Source organism: Ictalurus furcatus, chromosome 2 (genome assembly GCF_023375685.1).
Source record: "Ictalurus furcatus strain D&B chromosome 2, Billie_1.0, whole genome shotgun sequence".
In the NCBI taxonomy this organism is placed as follows: Eukaryota; Metazoa; Chordata; class Actinopteri; order Siluriformes; family Ictaluridae; genus Ictalurus; species Ictalurus furcatus.
In genome coordinates this window covers 31,997,854-32,025,529 of record NC_071256.1, presented here as the reverse complement: position 1 = coordinate 32,025,529, position 27,676 = coordinate 31,997,854, and the positions used below count along the sequence as shown (strand labels likewise).

The window sequence follows — 27,676 nt, the reverse complement described above, 5'->3', positions numbered from 1 at the left end:
TTTTGCAGTAAGTGTGTCGTGCATGTTCAAGGAAACAGCAATATGTCAACACACCTGACCTTCCACATCTGTACAAAGATCATTCAGACTGTAGGAAGAGGCACTCAGATGGAACATGTGCACTGTCCTTTGACTCACTTTCTTCATAAGGGATTTGTAATTCTGCTGAGGACATGCTGAATATTACTTTTCACTTCTTCAGTCTGGGCCACAAACAGAAACGCTTTCGTTAGACAGCAGTATTTCTAGACTTGGTTGATTGGATGTAAGCTGCATCATCAGTGTGCTTCTTTACTTGTTTATGACAGTACTGCACTGTGTTTTTAACCTCAAAAGTTCAGCTGGGGAGTAACATGCATAATACAACAACAAGCCAAACTGTTATATGCAAATGCCCTCTAGAAAAAAAAAAAAAAAAATCTGTTTGCTCCCAAGAGGTGCAACAGAAAAGCATTTGGCATCTTTGAGAGATCATAAGTTCAAATCCTGACAAAACCACAAGAGCCAAGGGAGCAGAATTAGCCATACTCTCTGTCCGCTGTCACAGTAACTCAACCAATATGTGTTGTCTGTTTGCTCATGTATGCAGAAGATGGCAGACAGCACGTTCCTCTGAGTGTGTAACGCTGCCGTGATGCAGCATGAAAATACGTCTGGCTGGCTTCCTCTGCTTGTTTCAGAGGAAGCACGTGTTAGACTTCAGTCTTCCTGGTTGTTATATGGCGTATGACAAACAAGAGCTGGCTGGTGGATAGGAAAATATTTACATCACAGGTGAACAAATTGGGGGAAAAATATATATATGTTTTGTTCATACATATAACCAATGTTCTGAAAAATTACTTCTGTAAATGTATTACAGCTTCCAAGTTTATTTGTATTTAACCCAGACATAGGCGTGAACTAAACCAGAATACATTTTTTTCAGAATTTAAATATGAACCTACCACGCTGTCCTGGAAACACTGGGGAAATAAATCCCAAAAGGTAGATGTGTCAGCACTGTCAGTATGGTGTGTTGAATCTGGCTCTGACAGTTCCTCAACCTCAGCTACATCACTCAGGTTCATAATTGATCTTATCAATAGCTGTGAGCAATACTGGTTTTTAATCATGCTTATGCAATTATTATTCATTCTATTTCCCCAAAATTTAAACAGGAGTCCCAGTCTGATACACCACTCTTGGGTTAACCAGATTTAAGGAAAACAACAATAATGCACCTCTTATTCTTATCTGTATTCATATCTGTTTAGTTCAATAAAATGCTGTACGTATGTCCATCCACAACAGTGCTGAAAGTGCGAACGATGCTTAAACTTGTCAACAACCACAGATACCTTTATCACACTGCAGAATTATAATACTGTTCTTCACTTACCTGAGGTATGGGTTTGTTGGCCTTTGATCATTCAAAGTATCAGGGATTGCGTATTCTCAGAACATTGTGATTTGTCAAAGTGAACATTCCCTGAAGGAAGTGATCTTATTTTCGCTAACACTTCTGTAATCTAATCACTCTTTTAACCTCAACACAATCATGTGGAACAGCTGTGATTCTGTGGACTAGACAGAAAAGGGTCAAAGGGTCAAAAACAGGAGCTGGATTGATTATAAAAACACACACACCCTGAACATAAGACAAACTTCACATTTCATTAAAAAAAAAAATATTAGAAATGATGACTAATAAGGTTACAAATGTGGCTACTTATTATTATTTCTTTACTTCCTAAAGTTATCAGAAAGTATGTTAAATGAGCATTATAAAAAAAGGCCTGTAATACATGTCTGTCGTCTGTTCTCATACACAATCCCCCCAAAAAAACAAACAAAAAAAAACAACAAAAAAAAAAACAACAACAAAAAAAAAGCCATTGGAAGTTGGCAAAGCCACGCATCTGAGTACCATACAGTGATGCAATCACGCGCTGCTACACTCGAGTGGTAGAAACAGAGAAGGGTTCATTCCTCTGCTTTAAATCACTCCAGAGTATACATTAAACATGGGCTTCATATTTCTTAACTAGAAAGGTTTACGTAGAAAGTGCATTCTATCAACCGTAAGAAAAGGAGGACAATCAGTAAACAGAAAAGTTAGACATGACTGAAACATCTCTACCCTGTCTCTACAGTAAGAAAAAGAAATCAATTAAAGTATAAAATAAATGAAGTTCTGCGAAAGTTAAAATCGAGGTCCATCTTTAGATGTGATTCTCCTCCTTTTCCAAAAGCTGACCATCTCACACACGAACACGAACACACTCTCACTTGCTAGACATAATTAACAAAGTCTTGTCAGTTTCAGCTCAAATCTGTAATGCAGCAGTAAAGTGCAGAGAACAGAAACAAAATAGACTTTAAAAATGGGCACACACACACACACACACACACACACACACACACACACACACACACACACCCATACACACACACGATGGATAGTCACATAAAAGACAGAGAAGCAGCTTTCAATGCAGCACCTCCCGAGGTGTAATGACAATCAGAACAAGTACACACTCACACACTCACTGCCGCACGCTATGGCACCCATAGCGCCCACATTCATCTGAATAAACAAATACAAATAAACCTCTTTTTTTTTAAGCCCATTAATGCACACGCACATAAAAATTCCTCTTAAAAACAGTAATGTTTACAAATAAGAATATGTGGTAAGTGGGTTAGATGATACAGAACATAATTAATGAATTATGTTTTTTTAAAAGTCTTTTATGACACGACATCATTTCTTAACAGTCTCTTTTCCCCTAAAAAGTTTTGCCTGAATACATCCACGAGTCCTCATCCAGAACACTCCCCAAAGCCATCAGCACCCAAAAAAAAAAAAAGGTTTCAATAACGCACAATAAATCTGATGACCATGAAAAAAGTATATGAGTGCGTTACATTATCTATGAGTTTAAGTGCCTAAAAGTCTGCATGTGTAAGTTTCTAGACATACACACACACACACACACACACACACACACACACATACAAGTGTTTATGTCAAATGTGTACTTCCATATAGAGAAGGCTAAACTGCATTATTCAAAAGTGAATTTAGAGCTTTTACAAGTAATTGTGTTGAACCCGTAGAACCTGGCAGCAGCAGCTGGATACGTTATGAGAGACAAAAAGATGGAGAGTGAGACAGAGAGAGACGATAGACAAAAAGATGAGAGAGACATAGAGAGAAAGTGACAGAGGGACAAAGAAACTGACACAGAATGTGTGAGACTGAGATAGGTGGATAAATAGAGACAGCCAGAGAGAAAGAGCATGAGAAAGAGAGAGAAAGAGAGAGAGGATAAAACAAGGGAGGGCAAAACAGTCAGACAGCAAGAAAGACAGAGGGGGAAAAGGGGTATAAAGAATGTGGGTAAGAGAGTGAGACAGTGAGGGAGACAAGAGAGATGAGAGAGAGGAGAGACACTCAGGGAGCGAGGAACAGATAGAAAGTGAGGGGAGAAAGATAGAGAGAAAGTGAGAGAGGGATAAAGAAACATACAGAATGTGAGACAGAGAGAGTGAGAGAGAGATAGAGAGAGAGAGAGAGAGGGAAAGGAAAGAGACTGAAGGTGTGCTGGCTCACACACAGTGGCGTGTTTTCATCATTATGATGCAAGTGGAATTTTTCCTTATCAGTATATGAGGTGTAAAATAATGCTTATAATTACTTGAGAGAAAGTTCACGGAGGTCACCAGCCTTTAACATCCTCTCTGATCACATGATCGCTTCCCAGCAATGAAATGCACAATCAGCACTTACATATATGCTTCTCTCTAACACAAACACACACACACACACACACACACACACACACAAATGTTTTGCTGAGCTTCCCTCATACACCCCTGAACACACTATCTGTGTGTGTGAGTGAACAGCTGGCGGATCTGTGTGGTTATTTTTAGTGCTGCTGTGTGGAGCCTGGCCTCAGGTACACGTCCTCATGGGCGCAGTGGTTGATCGGCTCACTTTTAAATAGCGCAGGGGGAGACGGCAGGAGAGAGGACGGCACGGACTGGTGCGGAGAGGCGTGGCTCGTCATAGGAGCATGCCCAGGGTGATGCAAATGGGTTTGGTGGTGCTGCGTGGGCGTGGCCTGCATGTGCAAATGGGAAAAACCATGTCCGATGATTCCGGAAGCAATCATTCCTGGGCCCACGGCTGCTGCAGTGGATGTGCCTTGAGAGGGTAGTGGTGGGCTGGAGGTGTGGCCAGAAGGAGAAGGGGTGTGGCCAGTGAGATGAACAGAGATGGGCATGCTGGCAGGCTGTTGGGTCATGGGGCTCGTGACCCGGAAGCACTTCTCTCGGTGCGCCTTGAGCATGTTGGAGAAGCGAAAGCGCTGACCGCACACTTCGCACGGGTAAGGCTTCTCTCCGGTGTGTGTGCGCCGGTGACGCTTCATGTTGGGTCGACTGGTGAAACTCTTCCCACAGATTTCACAGATGAATGGCTTCTCACCTACAACAACGAAGCGAGAGAGCTTGAGTTTGCAAAAATTAAACAGTTCAACACGTAGTCTTCTCTAAGAATGCTTGGAAATGCAGAATGCATCAAAATGACTGACTATGATTCTAATGTACTAAATAATTGTCCTCAATGGTGGACAATGGTCACCCAGAAAATGTGCCTCAGTTTTGTTATAATACCGAAATATAATACCGAAAAAACCTGAAATTGGCTGTAACTATGGAACCGTTGATCCGATTGACTTCAGAATTTGCCGACAGTGTCTTTGTCTCAGGTGCCATAAGTGTCTATGAGGACATTCACGTATGTTGAAAAACATGGCCGCCATCGGCCAATCAGTTTTCAGCAGCTATTAGACAAGGTCAACAATGGCCGATTGGAAAGAAACTTGGTGGACCCATTTTACTCTTGGTCGAAAAGGTTTGTGCAAAATTTAAACAAAATCAGCCATTAGGTGGTGCTATCATGATTTTTGTAGGTGTTAATGGTTGTATATAAGGCAGTGTTTTCAAAAAACACAAGTAATATATATTGGATGATAGCTCTTGACTTGGCCACATTAGTTACATAGTAATAACTGTTACTATGTAACTAAACGGAATGAGATTTTCAATAAACTTGTGATATTTATTTTTACTTTTTTTTTTTTAATACATGTTTCAATGTTTCACAGGGGTACAAATATGAGGTAACACAATGGCCAAATTCCCTTAATCACTCATAACAATGGGTAAGAGAAAGGAATATAGCTGTGATGTGCGGCAAAAGGTTGTTGAACTTCACAAAATGGGAAGTGGCTCTAAGAAAATAGCACAAGCGTTGAAAATGGCCATTTCCACCATCAGGGCAATAATTAAGAAGTTCCAGTTAATTGGAAATGTTATGAATCAACCTGGAATCTGGTCAAAAAATCTCCAAAGATCCCATCTGGAGAATTGCAGAAGTTAGTTGCATCTTGGGGTCAGAAAGTCTCCAAAACTACAATCTGAAGTCACCTACATCACCACAAGTTGTTTGGAAGGGTTTCAAGAATAAAGCCTCCACTCTCATGTACCTAAATCATTTACAGCTATCAAACCCCTGATTAAAAAACCTGACCTCAACCCCTTTCAATTGCCCAGCTATAGGCCAATATTAAATCTCCCCTTTATTTCAAGATCTTAGAAAAGGCTGTAGCACAGCAGCTATGCTCGCACCTACATAGGAATAACATACATGGAATGTATCAGTCGGGATTCAGGCCTCATCATAGCACAGAGACAGCGCTGGTAAAAATTGTTAAATGACCTACTACTGGCCTCTGATCAGGGTTGTGTCTCATTGCTTGTATAACTTGAACTTAGTGCAGCTTTTGATACCATTGATCATACTATTCTCCTTGATAGACTAGAAAATGTTGTTGGCATTAAGGGAACAGCCCTCTCCTGGCTCACGTCTTATTTGACCGATCACCATCAGTTCATAGATGTAAATGGCGACCTCTCCATGCGTACCGAGGTTAAATTTGGAGTTCCACAAGGTTCTATTTTAGGCCCACTACTTTTTACTTTATATATGCTACCTCTGGGTCAAATTATTCATAAGCATGAAATTAGCTTCCACTGTTATGCTGATGATACACAGTTGTATGTTTCAGCGAATCCAGACGACAGTCAGCAGCTTAATAAATGAGGAATGTGTAAAGGACATTGGACATTGGATGCTTATTAACTTCCTTCTACTTAATTCTGACAAGACAGATGTACTTGTACTAGGACCACATGCAGCTAGAAGTAAGCTTTTGATTACACAGTAACTCTGGATGGAATTTCTGTTTCATCATGTTCAGCAGTTAAAGACCTTGGAGTGATACTGACCCCAGTCTTTCATTTGACGCTCTTGAAGATAATATTACTAGGATAGCCTTCTTTCATCTCAGAAATATTACTAAGATAAGAAATATAATGTCACTACATGATGCAGAAAAAATAGCCTTACTGTCTGGATGTTCCAATAGGTGCATAAACAAACACCAGTTATTCCAGAATGCAGCTGCTAGAGTCCTTACTAGAACCAGAAGATATGACACCACCACCCTTATTTTATCAACACTGCATTGGCTCCCAGTAAAATTTCGCATTAATTATAAAATACTAATAATGACCTATAAAGCACTGAATGGTCTCGCACCTCAGTGCCGGAGCGAACTTTTGGTCTTTTATGATCTGCCACTTCTACCTGGATCAAAAGGTGCAGGCTATTTGCTGGTACCTCGAATAGTGAAGGCTACAGCAGGGGGAAGAGCTTTCTCTTACAAAACCCTACAGTTATGGAACAGCCTTCCAATTAGTGTTCGAGACTCAGACATAGTCTCAGTGTTTAAGTCTAGGCTGAAAACATATTTGTTTACTCAAGCTTACCATGAACAGACTTTCTTTTACGCAAAGTACACAGTCTTATCCATTACAGGATGGTAAGCATACCTAACAATCTCTCCCTCTCTTTACCTCCCTCTCCCTCTCTTCTTCTTTCGAGCTACACATTATATCATAGAGATTCCAGTGATCCTGACCCTTTCTGCTCTCCGGACCTGCCTGATGCCCTACTTCTGGTTGGCGCGCTCATCAACTGGAGGCTACATTCTGCTACTGAGAATGCCGCCAAGCAGTGCAGACTGGAGATTGCTGAGGATGGTGCCGCTTGAAAAACCATGGAAATGGTTTTGGACCTCAATTTCACATGAACAGTTGTGCTGTGGTCACGGGGACTACGGTCGCTGCTATGCAATTACCACATACAATTTTGCACTCAAGTCTCCTTTAGTGAACAGTGGATTAGTTCAACAAACAGACTTCATATAAAAACCATAATGAACTTCACTTTACTTTCACACTATCCGGTGTTACCCAGATGAGGATGGGTTCTCTTTTCAGTCTGGTTCCTCTCATGGTTTCCTGTTTTCATCTTAGGGAGTTTTTCCTTGCCACCGTCGCCACCGGCTTGCTCATTAGGGATAAATTAACACATTTAAAATCTGTATCGTGTGTTTATACGTTTCTGTAAAGCTGCTTTGAGACAATGTCCACTGTTAAAAGTGCTATACAAATGAAATTGAATTGAATTCAAAGATGAGAGTCCACCAAAGTAGACCTCGAAATTTGAAGGATCTGGAGAGATTCTGTATGGAGGATTGGTCTCAGATCCCTTGCCATGTATTCTCCAACCTCATCAGGCATTATAGGAGAATATTCAGAGCTGTTATCTTGGCAAAGGCACAAAGTATTGACTAAAAGAGTGCCAATAATTGTTGCACACCTATATTTAACTTGTGTTTAATTTGCACTTTATTCGATGTCTACAAGAGCAGAGTATTTTTGTGAATTTTTTAAACAAAAGATCAAAAGTTTAAACAATAAAGACAAATTTTCACAGCCTTCTTTGCTCATATTTACCAAGGATGCCAATATTAGTGGAGGGCACTGTATATGCATGTGGTTACTGTAAGTAACTGTACACATGTATTTATGTGTGTATATGTGGTGTTACTATATGCATGTGTGTCTCTCACCTGTGTGTGTTTTCATATGCTCATCAAAATACTGCTTCATGTTGAAGTCTTTGCCACACCACTGGCACATGAACTGCTTGTGTCCAATGTGGATGCTCATGTGAGACCGCAGCTGATACTTATACTGGAAACGCTCATCACAATTCTGCGCATACACACGGAAATAGACAGTGTGGGTGAAAGCAGTAGTTGTAGCTAGAATACAGGATGGGAGCTTTGTAATATAAGTGATATAACCTGTTATTACATCTTATAAGCCTGTCATTACCAAAGTTATTTATATATGAAACAGCCCAACCCTGCATGAGTCACACACACACGCACACATCCTCTTTCACGTAAACACACATGTACTGTGCTTTTGACTAAAAGCAGCTCCACCCAGACCACCCTGTGGGCCCCACACCCACTGTGGTGTTGGAAACTGCCACGAGGTCAGGAGTGTCTACTCTCATACACTCAAAGCATCAGTGCTGATGCAGAATCAGCTTTTTCATTTCATTATACCGGGAGCGGGGGTGTGAACATGAACTTGTAGACACAGATTAAACCTCAGCTAGACCTTACAGTAGAAATAACTACATAATGTAATCTGTCTAGAGGAACAGCTCTAAATCTATAAAATGTCAGCATACAGCTGTCACACATATATGATACTAGAAATGTAAATGGTTCAACCACCAGACAAGCTATTTAAGAAACAGAGAGGACAGTGAAAGAGACACCGGATCAGTTAGAGTGATCTCTTTTGTTACTGATTGAAAGAACAGTGAACATCGCTTAATCAAACCCTGGGTAGTTAATCAAATATAAATACCTACAGCAAACATACGAGCAATAACCCAATCTGGAGCCTCAATCATTATATTCAGAATGAAGCAACACACAATACTTATCAATACACAGTGGAATATACAGTGGAATTATTGGCACCCTTTAAAAAGAAAGAGCAAAAACTATTGTTAAAAAAAAACAAAACTAAATTGTGTGTGTGTGTGTGTGTGTGTGTGTGTGTATACACACACACACACACACACACACACACACACACACACACACACACACACTACATACAGGGATTAAAATTTTCCACTCGCTTCTTAAAAAAACATCCTAATTATTAAAGTAGCATTGATACAACTAAGGACTATACAGAATAAATGCAATACAATTAAACACAACCATTAAACACAATCAGAGCCATATAATAATAAAAAAAAGAGACTTCAAAAAAGTCTCAAAATGTTACACATTCCTCCTCTGTGACGAGGATGATGATGGAGATTACGCCAACTATCAACTGTGGGGTTGCGAAAATTTTAAAACGAGTGTTTTGTAAGAAAATTTGCCCTGCCTGAAAAATATTGCACTCAAATTAAACTAAAACACACCAGAAAATGAACTATATCCCCTGTTCATTTTTGCTCAGTCACAACAGGTGCCAATAATTCTAGAGTTAACCGTATACCTGGACCAACGATAACTTATGTGGGGTGCCAAAATGTTTAAAACCAGCGCTCTGTAGGAAAACTAGCACTGCTAAGAAAACTCAGCTTGGAAATATAGTGCATTCGATTAAAGCTTTAGGCTTGGAAAATCCGTAATTTCATTTTAATGAAGGGTGCCAATATTTCTGGAGTCGACGGTATAGTCGCAGTAGCCAAAACCTGGGCAACGTTAACACTACAGCCAAAAGATTTGACAAATATAAATCTCTATTTGGCTGTAAACAGCACGATGCCATATTGAGACTGAAATATGAACATGTGTAACCAACACTAACACAAAAATAGACCTCATTAAACTTTTATGCAAATATAGGGTTTGGTGTTGAGAAAATAAATAGAGCCTTATTTTCATGTCGTCAGAAAAGATTGGCAGGTTTCCTCTACACACACACACACACACACAGAAAGGCAAGCTACAAGCGTATATGCATTGATGGCTGCATGCATGTTTGCTTTACCTCCATGTGAGAGGATTAATGAATGCAGTAGTTTGTGAGTGTGTGCGTATGAGTGCGTGTGTGTGTGTACCTCACAACGGAAAGGCTTCTCTCCTGAATGCTGAAGTGAGTGCACCTTTAGGGACATGCTGCGCTTAAAGGACTTTCCACAGGTTTCACATGTAAACGGCATGTCCTTAGTGTGAGCTGGAGGGGAAAAGATGAGAGAGGAACAGAGAGTTATATTTACAACTGCAGCTTGTATGAAAACCAGGTGCTAGAATATTAATGGAGCTTAATTAATAAAAATATGTCTCTCTAAGTGTCCGCTACACCTCGTGCCTATTAAGAAGACAAATTATATCTCATGAGCAGGGACTGAAATGAAATGGTTGAACTTGTACCAGGCATATAATAACTCCCTGCACATGTGATTTCTATATGACTGGTTTTCTATATATTGGCCTAAACGTGACACTCTTTTCTATCAATCACGGCGACACTAACCAATCGAAGGCATCTGTGTAAGCTCATGTATGTGGAAGAGGGCAGATAGCGCTTTCCTCCGAGTGCGTAATGCTGCCTGTGACAACATGAGCAGCAGTTTGAAAAGATACGTTTGAACGGCTTCACGCGTCTTGGAGAAATCACGTGTTAGCTCTGACATTCCTGGGTTAGGAGCCGACGTGCGATAGGAAGAGTTAGCGCTAGTGGCTGCAAAGTGGAAGAAATCTGGGTTCAGAAAAACGTCAGGCGCATTGTGGAGATTTTGACAGCCGGTATCTGATTACAGACTGAATTGATCAGGTTCACGACGACGCAACAGGTTGATCAAATTGAGGCATTCAGACATCTTTAGGAAGGCTGACTGTGTTTCCTCACAGCGTTTGCTAAACTGGCTCCTTAGACAACATGGTCTTTCCATGACGTCTTGGTTAAATATATTTACGGTTTCTAAAGCTGAGGCGTCAAAGCACACTACAGGCAGAAAAACACAATTTTGGCCAAAACTTTGGTCTGTTTGCCTGAATTCAGATCCACTTTCATGTGTAATTGTTGTGACAGTTTTTTAAATAAAATCTGACTGGCTACTAAGTTTGAAAACATTAAACCATAATTGCTGGTGAAAGTTCATTTCAAACTCTGCTTGTCTTTAGGCTGACATTATTTTCACTTCCTCATCTTAAAAGCACACTCTAAGGACATATATACAGATATATACAAATATTAGAATAAAGAATTTATAATACAGAAATGTTGGCCTTCTGAAAAGTATGTTCATTTATGTACTCAATACTCGGTCGGGGCTTTAATCCTTTTGCATGAATTACTTCATCAATGCGGCGTGGCATGGAGGCAATCAGCCTGTGGCACTGCTGAGGCGTTATGGAAGTCCAGGTTGCTTTGATAGCCTTCAGCTCGTCTGTATTTTTGGGTCTGGTGTCTCTCATAGATTCTCTATGGGGTTCAGGTCAGGTGAGGTGGCTGGACAATCAAGCACAGTAACACCACGGTCAGAAAACCAGCTACTAGTAGTTTTGGCACTGTGGGCAGGTGCCGAGTCCTGCCGGAAAAGGAAATCAGCATCTCCATAAAGCTTTTCAGCAGATGGAAGCATGAAGTTCTCTAAAATCTCCTGGTAGACGCTGCATCGACTCTCGACTTGAGTAAACACAGTGGACCAACACCAGCGGATGACATGGCAACGCAAATCATCACTGACTGTGGAAACTTCACACTGGATTTCAAGCAACTTGGATTCAACTTGGATCCTCTCCATTCTTCCTCCAGACTCTGGGACCGTGATTTCCAAATGAAATGCAACATTTACTTTCATCTTCCCCGTGATTGTGGTTGTGTGTACTGAACCAGACTGGGAGATTCAAGGCTCAGGAAACCTTTACAGGTGTTTAGAGTTAATTCGCTGATTAGACCTCTTCTCAGGTCGACATTTCTGTATTATAAATTCTTTATTTTAATATTTCGAGATGCTGAATTTTTGATTTCCATGAGCTGTAAGCCATAATCATCGAGATTAAAACAACAAAAAAGGCTAGAAATATTTCACTTTATGTTTAATGAATCTAGAATATATGAAAGTTAATTTTTTAAAAATTAAATTATGGAAAAAAAATGTACTTTTCCACAATATTAATATTTATTTAATATAATATTTTTGAGATGCACCTGTGTGTGTATGTGTAAAGAGTGTCTACTATATGTGTAGGGATATTTTTCTTACTCACCGACCATGTGCTTGCGAACATGAGCCATTGTGTAGAACTTCTTCTCACATATCTCACAGGCGAATTTCTTCTCGGCATAGCCATGGACAATCTTAATGTGCTCGTGAAGCGACCAGAGCTTTTTGAAAGATTTATTACATGACACACACTGAGGAGCAAAACACAAACACACACACACACACATAAACATCGCCAATTATAGAGATTCACAGCATCAAATTAAAAATATTTAATCGACCGTTTGATGCTAAACTAAAAGTTGTATCCTGAATGCTGCACAATATCTCCGCAAGGTCTCCACAATGTCTGCACAACGTCTCTGTCTGTCTCAAACTCTGTCTCCCTCTGCTGGCAACACAAGAAATCTGATCGGTACCCACCTATGAAAAAACCTCCATTTTATTCATTTTATTAAGGAGAATATAAATATGGCCATACAATTTTCTATGAGTCACAGAATAGTGAAACTAAAACTTTTGAAAAGTAAACCTTCAAGATCAAAACGTTTGGTACATTAAGATTAGGAGACAATGAAATGATTAAACAATTTTAAGTTTGCACTCCTGAGTAATAACATTTTAGTTGCATCTCAATGGTTATTGCATACGTCTCTGGCCTATTGGTCAGCTCCTTTAAAGGAACGGTTCACCCTGAAACACATTAAACACACTCATAGTGAAATATCTAGGATGTGCTTAGTGATTCTGTCGCTAATGTGTTGGATGGTGCTGTATTTTCATTATTCCTCTTAGACGTTAATGGTTGTCTGTGGCTCTGATGTCACAGGTTGTCATTGCTAGTGCAAATAAAATGGTTTTAATAGTATTAGCATGACCAGCATGATGCTGGCGGTATTAGCGTGAAGGTTGAAGCTTTGGAAGCTGATCTGTTTGAGCAGAGTGTACAGATGAGGAGCTGAACAGGCTCAATTGCCCTAAGCACTAAAGCTCTGCTGCATCACTCTCTTTAGAGAGAAGTGCTAATTCCCACTGGCGCCACTATCAGCAGGTAGTCGAATAGCACTAGTAGTAATAGTAGTAGTAATGTACGAAACGGTACACCAAAGTGAAAATGGACCAACATGCTGACCTCAAGATTTAATCATAACATAAATCTTAAGCACCACTGAAAGTCAGATATTTATTATCATTATTGATATGCAAGTTGTTCAAGGTGGATTTTTCCATTAATAACTATAATTGGATAGTGTTGTGCCGTGCGAATAAATGCATGTGCCTCTCACCTGGATGTTCTTCTCGCAGTCAGTCTGCTGGTGCAGGGCCAGCTCGCTCTCTAGCACGAACTTCTTGCCGCACTTGTCGCAGATCTGCATGCGCCGGTGTGTGACGTTCATGTGCTTCTCCAGGTACCAGCGGGTGTTGAACACGCGTGGGCATTTCTCACACGCCAGTGTTCCACGCTCCTCACCCTCCCTCCCTCCTCCTGAAGCAGATGGACCAGAGCTCCTTCCATCCCGCGCCGACCTGCGCTTCTGAGGCGGGGCTTCAGCGCTCTTTCTCCGCCCCCTTGTGGTTACTCCAATGGAGCCTGTAGCTGCAGTGACGTGGTGACTCTTTGTGCGTGCCCGCTTGGATCTCGTCCTCCGGGTCTCGTTTTCCTCTTCCTCCTCATCGTCAGGGTCCTCCTCGACACTCTCCTCTTCTATACTATCGTCTTCCTCATCTTCCTCCTCCTCCTCCTCTTCTTCTTCCTCATCCTCCTCTTCCTCTTCTTCCTCTTCGCTGTCACTTTTCACCTCTCCTGCAGGGATGCTCTTGTCTCCTTTGGAAACGTGCAAGGTCTGATTGTTCAGGTTCACCTCAACAATGATCTGTGCTCGCTTGAACTCCTCCGCCTCTTCTTCTTCTTCTTCTTCTTCCTCCTCTGTGTCATCAGACGTCCCGTCATTTTTGGTCTTCACCCCTCCCTCGGCTCCAGCGGTTCCAGAAGCTTCTTTGTAGTAATGCTGAAGAGGAGCCGGACTGGGTTCGAGGTCAGGAGCCAGCGCTTTGGTGGGCATCTTGTTGTCCACCAGCACCGAATAGGGCTTGGACACTCCCTCCTGCTTGTAGAGCTTTGGTGATAGGTCGCTGTCTGCTAGAGAGGTATGATGGTAGTAGGTCTGTGTGGAATGCGTCCTTGACCCTTCCTCCTGTGACATGGCTTCCTTTATCGTCTCTCCCTTCCGCGTCTGGCACGACTTCATCTCCGTATAGATAGTCCTTTGCGTTGTCTGTACAGTTTGCTTAACAAGCAATGTGGCTGTTTCCTATAAACCAGGCAGCAACCAATCTCCTACCCCTCTCTCGAGGGGAGAAGAAAGGAAGATGCCTCAGCCCAAACCGAACCTAGCCTCCATGACCTCCACATCAGAAGGAGGTAGAAACGAAATGGAAATGGAAGACGTAGCAGGTTCACACTTTATTTTCAGCTCGGTAATTACATGCAAGCTGCACTCATTGTAGGAGCAAATCAGCTGGGTTTTGCATCGAAACGTCTTTATGACTTTAGGTGACGGAGAGGATACTCTGTCCTGTTAATATCTACTGATTCAGCAAAAAGGGCTAGATGGCTAGTTGTGCATGGAGATTAACCTCTTGTGGTCGTAGCAACCCTCCATGTCTGTTTCAGAAGCGCTGTTCCACACGCGGCCTGAAAGTAGAATGAAGGAAAGGGGGTGAAAAAAAAAAACAACAACCAGAAACTCAGTCCAATTTTGCTCGATACTTAAAACCCGACAGCTAAATAAAGGCGACATATACAACACTTAACTTACAAACCGGAGCTAAGGAGATGAAACAGAAGAACGTGAAACAGGATATGAAACAACACAGACACGATCACAACGAGCAAATTATTGTGCATATCAATTTAGTACAAGAAGTAACATTACCTGCTATTTTTCTACCCAAACTGACCTCCTAGTGCTGAGATTGCTAGCTCTTAAACCATATATCTGGCCATAAAAGGCAAGTCAGCATTTCGGCATCCACTACGAAATGGGAGAGATAAACGAAACTGTTATCTGGTTAAGGTGCAGAGATCTAGAAATCTCACTACTACCGACACACATATAGGCATGCACACACGCACACACACACACACACAGTCCTGACCACAACCGTTTCACTTCTGTGTGGGAGCATGTGTGAGCAACTTAAATTAAAACCACAAAGGAGCTGAGTAGAGAAAACTAAAACCCTTAAACACACACACACACACACACACACACACACACACACACACACACACACAAATATTTAATATGTGATCACAAAGCAACTGAAAGTTTTACTTTTATTGACTGTTCTATATATTTACCAAATGAACTGTATCACGAAGGATATCAAAAAGTAATGTTATTTTTGGAAAATCTGGGGGGGGGGGGGTGTTACCCTAAATAACTTGCATATTAATCTTTAGAATGAATATTCAACAGAATCCTACATTTATTTTCTAATACAATTCTGAGTTGACTTTTGTTTTTTTTAGTTGAAACTTTAGATCGACATATTCATCCATTTTCACTTTTGTTAATGGTTTCCTATGTTACCCACAAAGGTGTTCGACAGACTGCTGGAGCCAGTGGGCTGTAGCCCTTGCTTCATCTCTACCGAAAGAGAGCGATGCAGCAGTGCTTTATTCCTTCAGTCTGTCCAGCTCTGTCAAACAGAACCGCTTCTAAAATCGTATCATGCAATATGACGCTCTCAATTTCATGCATCTGCACATTGAACAATACAAGTCCAAACTCCCACCTCTGAAAAAGAATATTATTTATTTATTTATTTTTTAAACACGCTTCTTCTAAGCATGCTGTTTTTCCTGAGATATGCTAGCATACTGACATAATTGCTCAGGAAAAGCAGCAATGTATATGGTCAGCAGCAAGCAGAAGCTAGAAGTTTCCTCTCAAATCTTTAGGGTCTCGTGTTTGGGAACACTTCGGCTTCCAGGTAAGTTATGAAACAAGAAACATGCTAGATGAAAAAAAAACTACGCAACACATACGCGCGCGCGTGCACATGCCTCTCTGCTGCATGCAGGCAGCATTTCCCGTCTGATTCAACATGGGCTAAAGAAATAATGCCACAGCAATTGTATTAACTACAGATAAGAAAACTCTATGTAGTGTAGTGGAATATGCAGGATTCAGAAATGCGTCCAGGGCTACAGAGAGCAATGTGTTTCTGACAGCACACATAGCGAAGAGCATAATGAGATATAAAAAGCTTCAATAGATGCTCCCTTGAGAGTCACACCACTGAAAGCTTGGCCATGGTTAATTTTGTTACATTCTAATAATGCACAGCTTTTGTTTCATTATATGCTGCTGAGTCTGAATGGATCATACAAACACTGTCATTATTAAGCTTCAATTATTGTAGTTGTATAATGTTGAATGCTTTAAAATGGAAACCTAAGACATGTACAGCGGATATAAAAAGTCTGCACGCTCCTGTTAAAATTGCAGGCTTTTGTGTTGTGTAAAAAAAAATAAAAATAAAACAATGATTAAGCATGATATAGCAACATGCGGGAGGGGGGGTTAATCTGAGAAAAGAAGCTCTTGCGCTTTTGTTTCTAGGAACGAACAGCGAAACCTAACCAATATCTGTTTTTCTGATATCGTTGAAAATCAACAAATTAACACCAGACTTGTAAGCACACCACAAATACTTCAATATGAACATTTTTAGGGTGGAGTTCATCATTAATATTCAACCAATAATACTGCTTGGACATACACTAATCAGCCATAGCATAAAAAGTCTGATAGGTGAAGTGAATAACATTGATTATGTAGTTACAATGGTGCCGGTCAAATGATGTATATCATATATTATGCGGCAACTCAACCGTCAGTTCTTGGAGTGGATGTGTTGGAAGCAGGAAAAATGGGCAAGCGTAAGGATCTGAGTGACTAAGGGCCAAACTGTGATGACTAGACGACTGGGTCAGAGCAACTCCAAAACAGCAGGTCTTGTGGGGTGTTCACGGTATGCAGTGGTTAGTACCTACCAAAAGTGTTCCAAGTTAAGATAACTGGTGAACCGGTGACAGGGGCCCGATCCCACAGAGAAACTACTGTAGCACAAATTGCTGAAAATGTTAATGACAGAAAGGTGTCAAAACAGAGTGCATCGCAGCTTGCTCCATATGGGGCTATGTAGCCAAGACTGGTCAGAGTACCCTATGCTGACCTTATCCACCTCCAAAAGAACCTACAACTACAACGGCCACGTGAACATTAGATTTGAACCATGGAGCAACGGAAGAAGGTGGCCTGGTCTGATGAATCTCGTTTTCTTTTAGATCTGTGCATCACTTACCAGGGGGAAGAGATGGCACCAAGATGCCCTATGGGAAGAAGGCAAGCCAGCAGAGGCAGTGTGATGCCTTGGGCAATGTTCTGCTGGGAAACCTTGGGCCCTGGCGTTCATGTGGATGTTACTATGACACGTACCACCTACCTAAACATTATCGCAGACCAAGTGCACAGCTTAGTTGCAACGGTATTCCCTAATGGCCTCTTTCAGCAGGATAATGCATTCTGCCACACTACAAAAACTGTTCAGGAATGGTTTGAGGAACATGACAGAGTTCAAGGTGTTGATTTGGCCTCCAAGTTCCCCGGATCTCAATCCGATCGAGCATCATCTGTGGGATGTGCTGGACAAACAAGTCCAATCCATGGAAGGAGGCCCCAACTTGCAAATGACAGGACTTAAAGAATCTGCTGCTAAAATCTTGGTGCCAGATACCACAGCACACCTGCAGAGGTCTTGTGGAGTCCATACCTCGATGAGACAGAGCTGTTGTAGCGGCACAAGGGGGAACCGACACAATACTCGGTAGGTGGTTTCAAATGTTATGGCTGATGGGTGTAAACCATTATTCGTATCAACACTCATTTTCAGAGAAGCAGAGTTGATCCATAAACTATGCATTTTTACTGTACAACCAATCAAATGTACAGCACTCCTTCACAGTCAACGTATGGAATTAACATTACATTGGTATTTGGCAGCACCTTTACATTTTGCAGTTGTTCATCATCGCTAGTCCATGTGAACGCGTGTGCGCTCAGGAAATTAGCAGACAAACCGAAACCAATATTTACTAATGTATATAGTCAGAATGTATAGCGAAGCTTCAGTTGGCAGTTATAAGATTCAGAAAAGCACTGAAACCACAGCTTTCAATCTGAGTGAGTTCTGTGGAACTGTGTGTGAAGCGGGCTATATGTGTGTGTTTTCAAGGAATGATTTTATGAGAAATTTAAACATCGCATTCGTCTGAAGAACGCACAATGAGGCGCGGATGGCTTTATAATGATCTCACTGACCTTCAGAAATCAATGGAGTAGACCAGTGTGTGGATGCTGAAAGAAGATAAACAACAATCGCTGATCAACATGGCAAGGAAGAAAAACAGCTCAGTTTAACCACGCTCTACCTTTAACGGTCTCAGTCTTTACTTCCTGAGTCACAGTCTCATCTTTGAATATGTGTCTGTGTGTGTGTGTTGCATGCCCACCTGCAAATGCGTGTTAAGCAAAGCATGCTTCAATGGTAATGCCTCGTCAAAATTCTACATTAATCCAAAAAAAAGCACAGAAATACCTGGTAAATAAGCATAAAATCAAACCGATAGGCGTAGTAAAAAACAAAAACACTGTACACTCCCACATACACCCACACCTAAATACAGACAAACTCTGCTACCTTTCTTCCTGCAGCTTTCTGAGAATCAGCATATGCACTGAGAGACCACACAACGGGTGCACAAGCGGTCATATCTATGTGTTTATTTGTGTGTTACCGGGAATTGAGCTGCACTGTAGAATGTAGTAATATCGATTTTGATTTGATATGCGCAATAATATGCAGTTGTTTACACACTCACCAGCCAATTTTTAGCTAACAGCTAACAAATACTGAGCAGGACCTCACTTTACACTCAAAACAGCCTCAATTATTCATGGGAAAAACTCCATGTGATACTGGAAACATTCCTTTGAGATTCAGACCCATGTTGAGCCTCACATTTGTCAGCGGCACATTCATGCTGCGAATCTGCATTGGATTCCGACCTGGTGACAGGGGCAACCCTTAAAGTACACTGAACTTATTGTCATGTTCATGGAACCAGTTTGAGATGACTTGTGTTTTATCATGCAGGAAGTAGCCATTATAAGATGGGTAAACTGTGACCATAAACAAATGCACATGGTCAGCAACTATAGTCAAATAGGCTGTGGCATTCAAACGATGCTCAACTGGTATTAAGGGGCCTAGTGTGTGCCAAGAAAGCATTCCCCACACCATAACTTCACCTCCACCACCAGCCTGAACTGTTGATACAAGGCAAATTGGGGCCAAGGATTAATGCTGCTGACATCTGCAGAAATTCAAGCTCATTGGACCAAGCAATATTTCCCCCCATTTTCACATGTCCAGTTTTAATCAACCTCGGTACACCGTTGCCTCAGATTAGTGTTCTTGGCTGACAGAACTGGAATCGGGTGTGGTCTTTTTCCTGTTGTAGCCCATCCACCTCAATGTTCGATGTGCATTCTGAGTTGTTTTTCTGCTCACCACAGTTGTAGAGTGCGTTCTCATCAACAAGGCATTCACGCCTGCAGAACTGTCAGTTACTGAATGTTTTTTGTTTGCTGTTTTTACCACTATTCTGTCTACGTTCTAGAGCGGGGGTGAACAATCTTATCTAAAGGGCCGGTGTGGGTGCAGGTTTTCATTCCAACCAAGCAGAAACCACACTTGAATCAATTGAAAGCCAAGATCAACTGAGTAAACAGGTGGAATCAGGTGTGGCTCCTGACTGGTTGGAATGAAAACCTACACCCCCACCGGCCCTTTCCGGATAAGATTGCCCACCCATATTCTAGAGACTGTTTCTGAATTACTCAAACCATTGGCACCAACAACCATGACACAGTCACTGATATCAATGTGTTGTTACAGAATGACAAAAGCTGTCACAGTCTGTGCTGGGACTTTGAAACAATTTGATGATTGCACTAGAAAGTACTTATATTGTTTTTAAGTTCCATGTTCTGATGTTTGATGTAAACATTAACTAGAGCGCTTGACCTGTATACGTATGATTTTATGCACTGCCCTGCTGTCACATGATTGGCTGATTGGATAATTGCAGGTGTACACGTGTTACTCATAAACTGACTGGAGAGATGGTGCCATCTCCTGTAAACCAGTTAAACTAAAGCACAGCATGTACAATGGCTGTTTTACCCTTTTCTTCAATTCCATTTCTATACTATTAAAAAATGTGACATTGTAACAAAGCAGATTTAAGCAAGTCAGAGGCCACAATAGGAAGGAAAAAGAAACCTTGAGAGAAACTGTGAAAGGGAACCCAGCTGGATAGTGGGATTTTGAATCATTATTATTCTAACATATTGTGAAGTTCTGTGGTGAGCACAGGACAGTCTTTATGACTATAGCAATAATTTTATGCACCAATCAACAGTATCTAGGTGAGGTTATCCACTGAAGAAAGGTTGAGAACAGGTCACTGACTAATGTGTAAACAGATTGCTATTTGGTAGCCAACTAGTGCAATCATCAAATTGTTTCAATGTCTCAGCACAGACTGTGACAGCTTTTGTCATTCTGTAACCTACTTATGTTGTTTTTCAGTTGCAAGAACTGGAGGCTTTTTCAAATTCTCATTTAGGGGTCTTACAGCATCACAATCTCTGAGTTTCCCAAGAACAAGCAATGTACTTGAACAGGCACAGGTGAATTTACCAAAACACATGAATCTGACCAATCTTCTAAATCTGCAAACCTGCTTCTAACATCAGCAGAGTCTGTAATTGTGTCACTGTGTGTGTAGGCACATGAACAGAAACCTGTGCTGTGGCAGATGGGTCAATCAACAAGAAACCAAAGTTTTGTGGTTTTGTTGCCAAAGAGACATTAACCGTAGACCTGCTGGCCCTGTACCAAATCAATGCTGAGGCTTCTCTAAATCTTCCCAAGACCTGATAGCAGAGAAGAACTCCTGCATGGGAAGAGAGTTTCATTCAAAGGGATGTTTTGAGCCTTTCATTTTTAACCAGTATATTGGCACATTCAGCTCCACCATAACTAACTTGGTCACTTGGATTATTCTAAAAACTGGTCGACCTGCATGAAGAATGAATGTCCAAGATTAAAAGAGATTAATCAAGTTTGGGATTAAGGCTGCATAAAGCTACGTTTTACTGAGTAGACAGCTTGTACAGCACAATCATATTAATAACAGTATATTAGATAATATAAACAAATGTGGAAGTATAAACAGTATAAAACATCTACCAAAAGATCAACTGGTGTTTTAAATGATGTTTGGGAACACTGTCTAACACGTCGCTCCAAAATCTCACAAAGGTGTTTAATGGGGTTAAAATCTGCTCATTATTAATGCCACAGCATATGATCTACAGCATTTTCATCCTCATAAAACCATTCAGCGAGCCCTTGTGCCCTGAGGATGGGAGTGTAGATCGTGTCAATATGAGCTGCTAAACTGAACCTCAAACTGCAAACTGAGCCAAAGGACAGAGCTTTAGTGCTGCAGAAATGTCACATGTTCTGTTTTTGGACTGGCAAACAAAACAAAAAAGTAAATGCTTTAAAAAAAATTTTTTTTTTAAATCTAGTGCTGGCCCACTGATCTTTATGTTTGAGTCATTTTTGCAATTTACCCATGCACTACACACAGAAGTTTGAATACCTTTTTCTTGTGCCATATTTCTGATCAACCATAATGTGATCATCTTTGTTTTTAAAGAGTTTCAACCCTAAATTTTTCATCTCTACAAACCTTTGTTTAATTGCATGCTGCATGAAACCAAACATCAACACGTATCAACACGTATCTCCCTTTGATGTGGGAAACTGTCAAACCATCGAGTTCTCTGTATAGTTATTACTCATTCACGTTATTAGAAGACATTCTACAGAGCAAAACTAAAGTGATAAATTAAATTTAGCTTTCTTTTTTTGTATACAAATTGTCCAAAAAGTGCAACATTACAGTCTTGGACTCTCATCTGAAAAGTCAGTTGTAGTCAAATGATCCATTACATAATGCCATGTAATGTAATGTACAGGATGGGATAAAACAGGAACTTTAAGATTTTCCATTCTTACTGAACTCAGATGCTTTACCACTTTCGTCTGCAGTGAAGTGGTAGCCAAAATACTGCGCCAAGAATTCACCAAGAGCCAAGAACTAAGCAAAATAAAGCAACAGAGAGCTTGGAAGGGAAGAAATTCAATAACCTGACTCCATAAATTTACCTACTGGTACTCCTCTCTAACAGGATTCAGCTTAATAGACCCTGACAATTTTACTAGCATTTTTACTAGATTTTTTTTTGACGGAGACTATAAAACATGAGTCTCCAAGTCATTCTACAGAGCAGCTGATAAATGCCATAAATGTAAATTCTAGTTAGATCAGGTTAAGCCAGTTGTGGAACTGATCAAACAGAAAGTGAAAAGGTTGATGCTGTATGGAAACTGTTGAGTTACATCTACGTGATTTATTTAAAACAAATCCTTTTAGTACACAGTTGCAATTAAAATTATTCAACCCTCATTGCAAATCAGGTTTATTGTCAAAATTTGCAGATTTTCAGCTGTTTGCAATGAACAAATCAAACAAAAGTAATTGAAAAAGTTCAACACAACAAATGCTTCAAGTGGTTTCCCCAAATTCAACTGAAAATGCAACTTATAACGACTTCTCCTGTTTCAAAATTACTCAATCCCCTGAATAGAATCCCTCACAACAGCACAAATATAAAAACAGGTGTTGTCTCAAGCATACCTGACGCAAATAATCAAGGGTGTCATTAGTTGCACCAGGTGTGCTTGAGCTGGAACACATGAAATACCTGAACTGGCTAGGGGCAGAAAATGCATGAAATACCTGGACGGGGCAGAAAACGAAATCTGCAACCAGATTTCTGATAAGGCAGGTTGTGAAAAACCCTCGAGTGACTGCAAAAGACCTGCAGCAAGACTTGGTGGCAACAGGCACTCAGGTTTCAGTGAGCACAGTAAGGCACATACTAAACGCAGAAGGTTTCCATGCCAGAACTCCAAGACGTACACCACTACTGACCCAAAAGCACAAGAAAAGTCGACTCAAAATCATATAAATAAGCAACAGAAGTTTTGGGATTCTGTTCTGTGGAGTGATGAAACAAAACTGGAACTTTTCAGCACGATGGATCAGCGGTATGTCTGGAAGAAAAAACACTGTCCACAGTCAAGCATGGTGGTGGCTCGGTGATGCTCTGGGGCTGCTTTGCATCCTCTGGCACTGGAAGCCTGCAGCGTGTGGATGGCAAGATGGATTCATTGAGGTATCAGGAAATCCTAGGAGAAAACGTCATGCCGTCTGTGAGGAAGCTGAAGCTTGGGCGTCACTGGACCTTCCAACAGGATGATGATCCCAAGCATACCTCAAATTCAATCAAGGCTTGGTTGCAGAAGTCCTGGAAGATTCTACAGGGCCATCACAGTCACCTGATTTGAACCCCATAGAAAATCTCTGGTGGGATTTCAAGAAGGCGGTTGCAGCCTGACACCAGCCAGAAGCTGGTGTCTGGCTATGCATCTCGTTTGCAGCAGGTCATAACAGCAAAAAGGTACTCTACTAAGTACTGAAGATGCTTGCCATGAAGGGGTTGAATAATTTTGAAAGTGGAGAAACCATTATAAGTTGCATTTTCAGTTGAATTTGGGGAAACCACTTTAAGCATTTGTTGTGCTGAACTATTTCAAATGCTTTTGTTTGAATAGTTCATTGCAAACAGCTGAAAGTCTGTAAATTTTGACAATAAACCTGATTTGCAATGGGGGTTGAATCATTTTGATTCCAACTGTAATATACATTAATACTTCTGATGCTGCTGAACTTCACTTGAAGATTTTTGCAGTGATTAAAATCTGAACTCAGATGACAGGTGCGAAAATGTTGTTCAATAGACAATCAGTGATTTTTCTCAGAGAAGCTCGCAGTTCTGACTCATACAGACACTCCTCGATGTCTTCATCTCTGTTAAGCACCTTCTGTACTAGTATCACAAGCCAGGCATTAAGCTTTTGGTAGTGTCTGATATATTTTGTCACTAAACATGAGAAAGAACCTCCTGCTTTCACAGGAAGAGGCCGTTCAACTGACATTACAAACGGCAAACCATTTTTACTCACTGTTTCAAAAGAATTTTTTTTTTTTAATATTAATGTGCTTGTTCTTATACATTATCATTTCTATAGTAACTCATCGACAGAGACGCTCCACATAATCTAAGACTAATAAAAAAAATTAAATATCAAAGAAACATTTAAGGAAGAAGTCTCAAGTGTCAGTGTTTTGTAACAGTACATTTTCTCACAGTTAACGTAAGAAGCAGAACTAATTTTTGTCTTATTAAAAAGAGAGGCTGGTGAAGGAATGCCTGTTTAAAGTTGCTATAATTTTAATAATCTTTTAAATAATCTTGTTATTAAGCTATAACAGGAACTTGTTGCACAATATTCGTCTGTTCAACATTTATTGTTGATGGTGTTGTAGTTCTGCTGCCCATTTTTACCTCAAGACAACTGTTACAGGTCAAGTTCAGTATTGATTTAAAAATGTTGCTTTTTGTTTATAAACCTTTGCATGGACTTGCTCTGCAGTATATTTGTGATCTTCTCACCCCGTACACTGCATCAAGACACCTTCGATCATCCAGTCAATTACTACTCTCAGTTCCCCACTCACGTTTTAAGGCTAAAGGTGACCGGGCTTTCTCTGTGGCTGCTCCTAGGCTTTGGAATAATCTTCCTCTCCACTAGTGATGTGTCATTCATGAACGATTCGTTCATTTTGAACGAGTTGTCTCAGAGAGTGATTTGTTAACTTTATGACCATGCATGCGCTGCAACATCCCCATAGGTTTTGCACAGGAAACAGAAATGACTAGTTCACCTCTCGAGTCTTTGGGTTAGAATCGTTCGTCACATGAACGCCCTACTGCATTCAGCCTATGGAGCTGTGACGTGACGAACAAACGACTCGAACCCAAACACTCAAGACATAGGGAACAGACGTTACAAACGTGACGTGACAAAAGAACGACTCGGATCGGGAGGTGACCTAACAGACTGCACAGCCTGAAGACATAATGCTAAGCAATTAATGAATAATTTCTGTTTCTCATAATTCAACCTTGGCTGCATTAACCTATAGTTTTTTTTTTTTTTACATTTTTATTCCAAATGTGATCAACGTTTGCATAAGTACTAAAAGTGTTGGGGAATTTCACATGCAACGTTTTAATTATATTCTGCTGAAATGATCCGAACTTCCCATCACTACTCTCCACATTAGATCTTCTAATTCTGTTCCTGTGTTTAAATCCTCCTCGAAGACCTATTTGTTTTCAATATGTTTAGACTGAGAGTGTAAATTTTTCATTGGTCCTTTTTTTTTTGTTGTTGTTGTTTAGTTTTTAATTCTGTTTTATATTTCTTGTACAGCACTTTTGGTTTCAACATCTGTTGTTTTAAAACAATAAACTAAACCTAAACTAATCTTTCAGTGGTCTATTTACTTACCAAGTAAACACTTCATGTCATAGTCTATCCCTCGACTGTTTGTTTTTAACGAAAATGTCCAAAAACTCAATAAACATATTCATCTAAGTGTTTCATGAAACACCAAAAATGGTAGCTTCATGTGTCCTGTTTCATGGACTGACAGGACATGAAGCTACCATTTTTTTGGGGGGTCGAGAAATATTCAACATGTATCCTAAAGGCCCTTTTATGGCACGGATTGTAAACAAGGAATAGGAGTTACAGTTATTTTAGCTAATGCTAATCATGTCCTTAATACATACTAGTTTGTTGTGATGGACAACATATTCCGAATAGCTGTCAGTTGACCCAGGTCTACAAGTTTCAAAAGCAGGGAAGTAGAAATTCCTTCCTCAAGCTTGGCAAAAAGTTCGCTTAGCTTGAACTCTGTTTTAAGCAAAACCAAAAACAAAAACAAAAACAACAAGAACCACTCGTGTTTCAGAAAGGCCTTGCGTCCAGCACCAAAAATCAGCTCCGTTATAGAAAGGCCACGGTTGAACAACCTCAAGCTAGCAACACCTGTGAAAGGCTGTGGACAAAAAGCAGCCTTGTAGACAATGAACAACTTTCAAGGAAAAGAGCGCAAAGAAAGGGTTAAGCTGAAGGAAACCTTGGTTGGTCAAAACGAGACAAGCAGCAGGCCGTTTTGGGCTAACCGAGTAGTGCTAGTCAGTTAGCAAGAACACAGCTGCGTGCAATGGGACTCTGTGAATGTAGTTAGCAACTGGCTAGCTAGCTAAACAAATACCAGACCGTACACACACAGTGCTGCTTCATATGCTTTATATTTTTTTAATCCTTGCTTCCCAGATACACCATTTTCAACAGCAAACTGCATTAACTGATATAACCACAAGCCTAGCGGTATGCTTAAGACTTTTCCTCTTTTTTTACAAAACCATCAAAACCACCCAGATTTACAACACGTTGCTCCTGAGATTTTTTTTTCTTTCTCCCCTTTCGCACATACACGTTTGCTAACGTTCCCATGCTCTGCTGCACGCTTGCAAATCCAAACTGCACCGCAGCGCGCGACGTTGCTTTGCATGGTTTTGTTTGCAAACAAACATTTAACGTCAAGCAAAAACATTTGAGCAATCCTCGTGCTCGATTCCGAACAAACAAACAACAACAACAAAAAAAAACACCTACAGATTGACAAATAAGTCTCCAAAACGAGCACTGTTTGTTTGTGACAGTGACATACCTTTGCAGATCCTCGTGTGAGGATTTCTGTGCCGTTTCGCGGCAGACGAACGGATGTCATTATTGTTATTGTTTTGTAAATAATTGCAAATGAAAGGGGGGTGGAGGGGAAATAGAAGTTGTGGCGAGCTCCGGTCTCCGCTGGACTACTCACCCGAAGCACGAGCGCCCTCTCCGTCATCGCGAGCACTCGGAGTTGCAGAGCGCGAGCTCCACGGGCGTGAAAGAATAATCTGAGAAATCAATATGGTTTGCAAATCGAAATAGAGATCACCTCGGCGATATGAGCGAGCACGTGCGGATCTTTTACAGCTGTTTGCATGCGTTCTGTGCGGAATAATGAGTTTCTTCTGCAACTACCGCCCTCCACTGTTTACCGTGCTAAAGCTGGAGATTCTCGGCAGAGCTCGCGCTACGTGGCTGCCTGGCTTTAGTCTCGCGCTCGTCTTAAGTGCCAAAGCTATCTATCCATCCATTAAGTGCCATGACCTTTATCGCCTACAGAAAGGACTTATACCACCTTTCGAATGGTAAAGCAGCTCAAGATGCTTTAAACATTCAACAGGCAACCCC

The 27,676-nt window shown here is 40.8% G+C and overlaps 1 protein-coding gene across 9 annotated transcripts; it reads right to left on the bottom strand.

Annotated features, from left to right (window-relative positions):
- Positions 1–689: 689 nt before the first annotated feature.
- On the bottom strand, positions 690–27,649 carry znf652 (zinc finger protein 652). Of its 9 annotated transcripts, XM_053614673.1 has the most exons (8): positions 18,765–23,107; positions 18,574–18,609; positions 15,118–15,216; positions 13,468–14,876; positions 12,225–12,372; positions 10,070–10,185; positions 8,034–8,178; positions 690–4,477 (listed from the first exon to the last, which is right to left on the bottom strand). In XM_053614673.1, exons 4-8 carry the CDS (start codon positions 14,428–14,430, stop codon positions 3,918–3,920), a joined length of 1,932 nt encoding a protein of 643 aa, XP_053470648.1. In that variant the 5' UTR covers positions 14,431–14,876; positions 15,118–15,216; positions 18,574–18,609; positions 18,765–23,107; the 3' UTR covers positions 690–3,917. The 9 variants fall into 9 exon arrangements, with proteins under 9 accessions (XP_053470648.1, XP_053470631.1, XP_053470654.1 ...); XM_053614656.1 differs by having other exon boundaries at positions 18,574–23,107; XM_053614679.1 differs by having other exon boundaries at positions 15,143–15,216; positions 18,574–23,107.
- Between the last annotated feature and the right edge of the window lie 27 nt (positions 27,650–27,676).